At 33.9% G+C, this 9,625-nt stretch overlaps 1 protein-coding gene across 1 annotated transcript; it reads left to right on the plus strand.

Moving 5' to 3' along the window:
• The first annotated feature begins 6,416 nt into the window (after positions 1–6,416).
• On the plus strand, positions 6,417–8,578 carry LOC130942233 (ubiquitin-NEDD8-like protein RUB2). The gene is made up of 3 exons (XM_057870945.1): positions 6,417–6,641; positions 7,341–7,600; positions 8,181–8,578. Exons 1-3 carry the CDS (start codon positions 6,549–6,551, stop codon positions 8,290–8,292), a joined length of 465 nt encoding a protein of 154 aa, XP_057726928.1. The 5' UTR covers positions 6,417–6,548; the 3' UTR covers positions 8,293–8,578.
• The last annotated feature ends 1,047 nt before the right edge of the window (positions 8,579–9,625 follow it).

Genomic DNA, 9,625 nt, shown 5'->3' on the forward strand with positions numbered 1-9,625 from the left:
ATGTACCACCCCCCATCTCCTCGCGATAAAATCGAACGGTGGCACCTTGACGCAAGAACAAGCCAGACGCTGGCTTATAAGGAGTCTGGACCTCACGTTCAGGCCCAAATCAACGTTTTAGGTAACCCTCGGTATATTGACGTCATTGCCGGGAACCTGTAATTCAACCCTTGATAAGGGAGGATGATCAATATGAAGACGGTCTCATAGTATCTGAATTAGAACCAGAACCCCACCCCGATGATCTCACACTAGCAATATCTCCTCCACGGAAAAGAAAGCACATCCCCTATGGAGAAGGGACTTCGAAAAACCCCAACCAAGGTGGATTCAATAAGAGGTCCATCCTCTAGAGGATGAAGAACCTCCCCATCCAATGGAGATACTGGGTTTAGTCTACGAACACCGTGGATGACTAGAGTAACTTAAGTTAGAAGCTAAACGACAATGAGAAGCAGAACAGAAACTGCGAAGGGAGGTACGACGATAAAAAGAGCTGGAAGAAAAGCTTTTAAGATTGGAACCTGACCTCCGAAGAAAGAGCAATAGCGTGGATAGGGAAGAAAGCTCCTTGGGAGGTAAGGATCCGTTCGTTGAAGAGATCATGCGGGCTAGAGGAGATGTCAGGTTTGGCTATATAACCAATAGATAAGACTCATCTACCATAGGATAAGCATATATCATATGCATTTGTATGTTTTTCTTGAGTGTGCATTGTTTTGGATTGCCTAACTGCTTATCTATGCTTATTTGCTACTTGTTTTATTTCTTGTATTTGTACTCTATCTATGCTTTCTTTGTTTGATTGGTATGTGTTTGTATCTAAGAGATCCCTCAGTGGTGGAGGAGTGTTAAGGGTTGTTCTACTTTTGGCGATTTGAAGGTTTGAAGGAAACAGAAGGGACAAAGTTAGATTAGAATCAGAATTACGTAGATAGAGTATCAAATTTTTGGTTGAGTATAACCTTTAAGTTAAAATTTGAGTGTCAGAGCTCTAAGAATGCCTCTGACTTTCTCGAGACCTTATATATTATCTATGTAGGCACCTTAACCATACTAAGAACCCCTGGTTTTCATTCCATACATATTCTGTTGTTTTTCATTTGGAAGCAAAGAAATATTTCATGGCTTTTTGTTTTTTTTAAGTATATAGATGTATATATCCCTCTTAGAGATAGGATTTGGAGAAACAGGTTTAATATCAGTATTTTGAGGTGTCTTTTAGGTTATATATATATATATATATATATATATATATATATATATATATATATATATATATGTATGTATAATTTGGCTGGCCCTAGCTTCGCAGGTCGAGTCTGAAGCTTGATAATTGTATCTTTGGAACCCTAGCCCGATATGTATATTATTCATCCTTATTATACACCTATCTGGACGAATGCGATGCGGTTTCTGTTACGCTTTTGTTTAGCTTCATCTTCAATCAAGGCTCCTAGTTAAAATTTCTTTCATCTATATTTATATACCTCGCCACCTCTGCTTTACAACTTAAGAGTAAGGCTCTGTGTGATAGGGTGTTACAAAGATAAGGCTTCACGTGCAACATGGAGGAGCTCATGTGTAACGTGAGATATAGGCCACCTCCTAGGGACTTTTATTCCTCCACTAAGTCCTCCAATTCTTCAACAATTAAGTGATTAACCCAAGGCTCCACTTAAGCCCATGAATCATAGCATGGATTGAGGATCACAAGGAGAAAAGATCCAAAGTTTGGCTGGAGGGAAACATTAATTAATTAGATTTGATTTGTTTAATTCGATTGAGTTTAAGTTTTGAATATTTGAATTTCTTTAGGTTAGTATTTAAGGAGAGAAGTCACATACGGCCTCTCTTCTTCGACACTTTTTACACTTGATAATTTTAGGTTTTCTATGAAAGCATGAGCAACTAATCTTCTTGGTTAAGGTTAGGAGCTCTATTTATTTTGATGGATTAATACTATTGTTCCTCTACCTTTGAGTAATGCACTGATTTCTATTCAAGAATTGAGTTTCGTTTTTCATCCTAAGGATACCACAATTTCTATATATATTTTCTATAATACCTCAACATACAACATGCAAACCATGCCATTCTTAATTTGTTATACTTACCCAGACTTACCAGTCACGACCCTGGGCCCAAATCTCACCAATATTCATCATCACAATCGCCATACATCACATTTCATACCATCAACATTCATCATCATACCCAATCATACAACACACATACATATACATTCAACATACAATCCAACCACTCCATTTAATAATACTAACAACAACTCACTAATCCTCAATCTTCCATATCATAAAACTTATCCTATGGTCATCTAGCCTAAGTTTTTACGATACATTACATATTATATACGAGAAACCTAAACCATACTTTGGCTGATTTCTTCCTAGCTCGAAACATCACAATTGACCCAAGGCTCCAAATCTCTCCAAACAGAAAATTCAGCTACCAAGTCCAAAGTTCATGCTTCCAACTCCATAAATTTGCCACCAATAAATATAATTCAATCTAATATCATATAAACATCACTAAATCAATATAGGGTTTGCTGGATACACAATTTCACAAGGGTCAAAGATCCCTCACTTTACCAACAGGAAATTGGGACAAAGTCCAGCGATTCCTCACCACTTGAGCACACCTAACATTATAAAATCACAAAATCTCAAAGCCCAAGAACCTAATATTTTTGAATTTAAGGAGAGAGAGACCGGGAGAGAAATTGCTGATTCCTTACCAAATTGTTGGGTGGGTTTCGTAGAAGATTCTGAAACGAACGCATGGCCGCTGATAGCTCGTCAATCGGACCTCTGAATCAAAAGTTATGGCGAATTGAAATTTGAGTGAGGGTTTGTGTTTCCTCCCTTCTTCCTCAGGTGGGCCTTGGGCTTGGTTTAGGCCTGGCTTGATCGATTTGGCCCGTTCAGCCTAATCTTGGGCCAAATTCTTTAAAATTAGTGTCAAAATTTATATTTTAATTATTTCTTTCATTCTAAACTATAAAACTTAATTTTCCAATTTCTTTAAATAATAATTTATTTATTAGCTAATTATTTACTAATTTCTTGAGTTTTACACGTCACATTCATGGGATATAGTGCCCGACACACTTTACAACAGAGAGAAAATAATACAACAAAAACTGAACAAATTATACACAACCAATCACACAAGCAGAATTCACAAGTTAACGTGATCAATCCTCAATCCACCTCATCGTAGTCATAGTCACTATCTATCAGGGATATAGTGCCCAACACACTCTTGGGATATAGTGTCCGTCATATTTTTCAATCATAATAATTTTCCTCATAATCACTTTCAATCATTCCCATCATTCTTCTTCCTCATCTCTTATCCCGAGCAAGTGGATAACACCACTACATCTTACGCGGTCATATATACCCATTTAATTGTAAATCATCTTTACTTCTATCATCCTTATCAATCTCCTCTCATTCAACGTTACCAATGCCTCATTAGTTTAGCTAACACTTCCCAAAACCTTCTAAATATCTCCTCAACTTATTTAACAGGCTCATCATCATTCTAAAACTTAAAGGCTCACTAATGGACCTTAAACAAGGGTAAAAGAGGTTTGGAAAATTAGAAGAATGGTTGAACGTACAAAAATTGTGAATTTTCATCAAAACAATAGTTTTGAAGGTTTACAAGTTTGCCGAAAAGGTCAAATATCAAAAAACAGAGTTTTAATGTAAAACAAGGTATCGTGCGTACACATGGTACTGTGTGTATGCACACATCAAACAACTTTCCCAGCTTGTGCATACGCACACTTTCAAAGTCCACGGGATGTGTGTACGCACACCCCCGAGTGCATACGCACGAGTTCAAACACACTCCTTGGTCCGTACGTGTGCTCACTAGCGTGCATACGTACACACACCATAATTCCTGGTTTTCTGCAACTTAAGAAAATTTAGTTTTTGGCACCCAATTTTTGTTGTCCATAACTTCCTCTACAAAACTTCGATTTTCACAAAATTTATACTGTTTTAAAGCTTTCAAAATTATCTTTAATTGAAAACAGATTTCATTCAAATCCAAAATTTGAGGCTCAAGTTAGGGTCTGTCGAAGTTCGTTAAAAATTTATTTTTTACCAAAAGAGTTCAAAACCTCTATTTTCCACATTCTCAGTTTCAAACCAAAGTTTCACACCTCAAAAACAACATTAAATACACTCAAAATAATTTCACAACCATTTTCTTCCTTCCACAGTACTTCAATACTCAATTTTATCAATTTTCACCCAACAATTAATAGCCAATAACAACACAATTCAATAAATTATAGCACAACTCATAGTCATTCATCAATCCTCATCAATCACCACAATCATTAATTATCAACACATTCACATAACTAAACTCAACACTTTCACCAAATTACTAAACCTTAACAAGTTCACATAATTCAACTTATCCTACGGTCAACTAGCCTATGTTTTCACGTTACATTACACATTATCTACGAGAAACCAAAATCATACCTTAGCCAATTCCTCCCTAAACTTGGAATGCCACAAGTACCGCTCTACAAACATCCAAAGTACTAAATGCACACCAAACAAAAACCCAGCCTCCAAGGTCCAAATTCAAGCTCCCAACACCACCAATTTGTCTCCAAAACTCATAATTCAATCTAATACCATATAAATATCACTAAGTCAACATAGGATCTGCCATACCAAAAAATTTTACAAGAGTTAGAGGCTTTTCACCTTACCCACGAATGATTGGGGCAAAGTCCAATGATTTTCCAAAAGTTAATTCACACCCAACATTACCAAAAACACAAATTCCCTTAACATATATACCCAAAATCACGAAACTGAAAGGGAAAGAATTGGACACAAAATCTCAACTTTCTTACCAAATTATTTAGTACTTTTGTAGAGAATTTCGAAACGAACACATGACCACTAACGGTTCATCAATCAGAACTCTAGATTGAAAATTATGGCGATTGATTTTTGGAGGTAAGGGTTAAGGTTCCATGAGCTCTCATTCTCCTCAATCAGCGTGAATAAAGAAATGAGGAAGAAAAAAAGACTGAGTTGACTATATATATGATGGGCCTTGAGCCAATGTAGGTCTGGTCCAACTTATTTAGTCTATTAATTTTTTTTAGATCCAAAAATTTTTAAATTAATATTAAAATTTATAGTTTAATTATTTTTACTTTGTTAAATTATAAAATTTAATTTTTTATTTTTTTAATTATAATTAATTATTTATTAATTATCGAGAATTTACAATATGTTTATATCAAGTTTGACATTACCTCATAATGACAATACCTCAGAATCTAAAGCATCTCATAAAGCACTTTAACAAAATATAAAATGTGTTATTTATAACAACTATTATTTAGTTAGCTGTGTCTTACTTTTCAACCTCAAATGGTGTTTTTAATCAGTTTAAGGGATCTTTTGGACTAAAAACTAATATATTTTGCTGTATACAAGTCTAAAGACTTAATAAATATTCATAGTTTCACTCATTTCAGTAAAAAAAATTTTTTTTTTTGAATGATTTAACTTCTCTTCTCGTGTTAAGTAATTGTCATCTTTAAGTTAGATTTAATTACAAAATTAACTTAGCCATTTAACATTTTTGGAATAATATTTACAGAATATTTTTATATAATGTTTTTACTAATAAGTGTACGTGTTATTTGCTATAATTTATATTTTTAATAAAAAAGTATTGTATTAAAGTGAATTTTAATAAAAATTATACGTTTTAAATTTGTTATCAATATAATTTTCATTTATAAAGAAATTTACAAAATAATAAATATTATTTTTGTTCATAATATTTAAATATATAGATAATTCATTGATAATATATCAAAATAGTAGAAATTTTCTATCTTAACTCTCTTAACTTATACCTTAGAGTATTTTTTTTAACCAAATTCTAAATTAAATTAAATTAAATTAAAATAATCAAATCATACAAATTTAATGTAAATAATAATAAATAGAGAATGAATATCATCATTTTTATCTATACTATATATAATGAAGATATAAAAAAGATTGGTGAATGTCTTCTTCTTTTAAATGTCCTTATATATAATTTATAAAAAAATATTCATTTTATGTTTTCCAAATTTAAAGTCAAAACATTTTAGTTAAATTATAAATAATTTGTTATTTTAATTAATTCAATTTTTAATATTTTTATCCATGTTTAATAAATAAAAGAGTGAATCAACAAAAAAATTTGGAATCCTTGATACTAATTTTAATGATGCTACTTTTTTTTTACAAATTATTTATACTAATATTAAATACAAAAAAAATTGTGCGTAAAATAACATTAAAAAAATTAGTATATATATTTTTATTGAATTTTGCTTCAAACGCAAACACATAGCTTACAATTTACAACCTCCTCACACATAATAACTTCGGTACCTATTTCTTCCCTTCTCTTCTCTGTCTACACAAACCCGCTCACATAAGTAGAAAGAAGAAGAAGAAGAAGAAAAGAAGATGCAGATCTTCGTGAAAACACTTACTGGAAAGACAATCACCCTTGAGGTCGAGAGCAGTGACACCATCGACAACGTCAAGGCCAAGATCCAGGTTTTTTTTAATGTTAATTCTAGTAGGGTTTTTCTCTGATTCTTTTTCTTTGGTTGATATATAAGCATGACTCTTGTTGGTAAATTTTCAAGGGCTTATGATATTTTGTGTTCTTGTAGCGTTAAAAGTTGAAATTATTTGAATTATAAAGTTTCATACTTTGAATATGTATTGTGTTCTTAACGGCATCATCAGCATCGTTTCTTGCATTGGTTTACCTATGATGTTTTGGGTATTGAGTCTTTCGTCTTAAGGGAGTTACTTTTAGGCTTTTGGACACATTAGGTCATTGGTTGGATAAGTTGAAAAGCTGTGAAAGCTGAAGTGTTGTAACCCTTCTTAGTGAAGGATTGTTATGGAAAACTGCTATGCCTAAGTTATTTTCTTGCTTTGGTAACTAACCTTATGAAACGAAGTGCAAAACACATTTTATAAAGCTATTCCGATAAGAGAGGATCATCCTTTATGAGCAGAAAATAAGCTCTTCAAAGCAGGTTTTTCTGCTGGTATCGAGTGTTTGACATGATTCTCTTGTTGAATCTTTCTGTGTAGTTTTGTATAAAATGATGCTTATTGTGATGTTTGAATTTTGACCCGGCTTGGAGGGTTGGTTAATGTTGTTTTGTGATGCCGTGAAGTTTGGGCTTTGTGTGAAAATGATAGTGTCACTTATAAGATGCATGTAATACGCGTTTGTAGGATAAGGAGGGTATCCCACCTGACCAGCAGAGGCTGATCTTTGCGGGCAAGCAGCTGGAAGATGGGCGCACTCTTGCCGACTACAACATACAAAAGGAGTCGACACTTCACTTGGTTTTGAGGCTCAGGGGAGGAACCATGATCAAAGTGAAGACTCTAACTGGAAAAGAAATTGAAATTGACATTGAACCAACTGATACGATTGATCGAATCAAGGAACGTGTTGAAGAGAAAGAGGGCATTCCTCCTGTGCAGCAAAGGTTTCTCTTTTTCCTTTTTTGTGTGCCATTTAGTTCATAATGGTAAAGATTAAAGAAGATACTTGCATTTAGGCTTTAATTTTGTTCAAGGAACATGATGTTTTTAGAGGATTATCACTCCCCCCACCCTTTGAAAATCTCTTGTGCCCCATGCTCTTTGTAATTCTTTTTCTTGTGAAGCATTTTTTCTTCTTTTATATATTAAAAAGATACTTGCATGTAGATATTGTTCATTTACTTGACAATTATTCGGTTTAATAAAATTAAAGTGGACTAAGATGCATGCTGACGAGTAGTAAACAAAATCTTCATAAAAAATAAGCCATACGCAATTAACAAAGCATTTGAATGGACAAATTACTTGCCTCTTGAATCTTGTTAATTTAATTGCTTTTTATATTTTATTTGAGTTGCTAATGCTTGATATTCAAGTGGATTACTGATGTCTAATTCTCATGCCCTTAAAATAAAAGTACATATCCTGTTTTGGATGATACTTCTTTTCTAATTTCTTTATGATTATGTATTTATGTTTTTCAAGCTGGGTTGGAAACTTTACAATTGTTGGAACTGTGTGCAGGCTGATATATGCGGGTAAGCAGCTCGCAGATGACAAAACGGCGAAAGAGTACAACATCGAAGGCGGATCAGTGCTTCACTTGGTGCTTGCATTGAGAGGTGGTGGTAACTAGTTACACTAGGTAGAAATGCAATATTTAGATCTTGTGATGGATGATGGTCACTTCTATTTTCTTGATAAATTGTGGAGTCACAATCTGAACCTAATTGAAAGGGAAGCACTATATAGTCCTATGTGTCTCTAAATTGTTGCTGTTTCTATTTTTGTAATTTTGCTGCCATCATTGATGGTCAATTTCTCTTTGAAGTTGTGTATGCTTTTCCAGACCCAAATTTGACCCTCTATAATGAAAGATCTTTGAACCAATAATAATCAATACAACTAATATTGTTACTTAATTTACTCCAGAATCATACTTGTGTGTTTGCATGCCTTGTTCTAAGAGTGAAGCTTTTACATTCTTAAATATCACAAAATTTAACTAGCATCAAGTGGACGAGGACAGAGGAAATAGTTGCCTTTTAAGATATAATTTGGCTTATAATGAGACAAATGACAGGGACTCAAATGTGAGTACATTATGTTTTTTGTTTTTGGTCATGAATACCTTATGGTTAGGAATTATTATGATCAATATCTGGAATTCTGGCAGTGTTTTTTTCTTACCTCTTTTTTGTCAAGGTCTGTGAAAAAGACAAAGGCTGAAAAGACCAGCCCAAAAAGGCCAATCGGCCAAACATTATGATCTCTAACCCGGCCACCCTCTTGGGCTTCGGCCGAGAAAAGATCCGAAAAACAACCCAGCAACCCTCTCTTTACCATCACTCGAGTTATACATGCTAGTTGGGATCCCACCTGAAAATGAACGAGCACTTCTGACTTATTTGCTAACCCTTCTTCCATGTTGAGCCAATATTGATTCTTCTCATTCTCCAACTCCAAGAAGCTCCAAAGCAAAAGGGAAAGCGGCATCAAGGAGTTGTCCCATGGTGAACAATGCTTGATAGAAAAGATGTTTGACGCTCATGGTGTGTAGGTGGCTCAATAACACAAACTTGAAATAGTTCTCCCAACTTGCTCCTATCTTGGTTTTCTAGTCATTACCCACTCCATTCTCTTGTGTTTCATGTTCCTCTATACTCCCTTTATTCATTTGCTAAGCCCTACATGTCACCGACTCTCTCCTTTATCTTTAATAATCTCTTTCTTGTTAGATCTAAAGCCCCCTGCATTCTTAGGTTCTCCACCTCTGTTGTTATTCATATTGCCAATAGTAGTTACACTGTTGTCTCTATATTTATATAGTCCAAAGGGACTCCGTGTACCTTAACCTAGAACTCCATAGAATCATGCATGCCTTACTTTATGTATTCAGTTACACGAGATTTTTTTTTAAATAAATAAAATACATGTTTTATTTATGGATATAGGTAATTTGTAGCGTT

Source organism: Arachis stenosperma, chromosome 7, assembly GCF_014773155.1.
Source record: "Arachis stenosperma cultivar V10309 chromosome 7, arast.V10309.gnm1.PFL2, whole genome shotgun sequence".
NCBI lineage: Eukaryota > Viridiplantae > Streptophyta > Magnoliopsida > Fabales > Fabaceae > Arachis > Arachis stenosperma.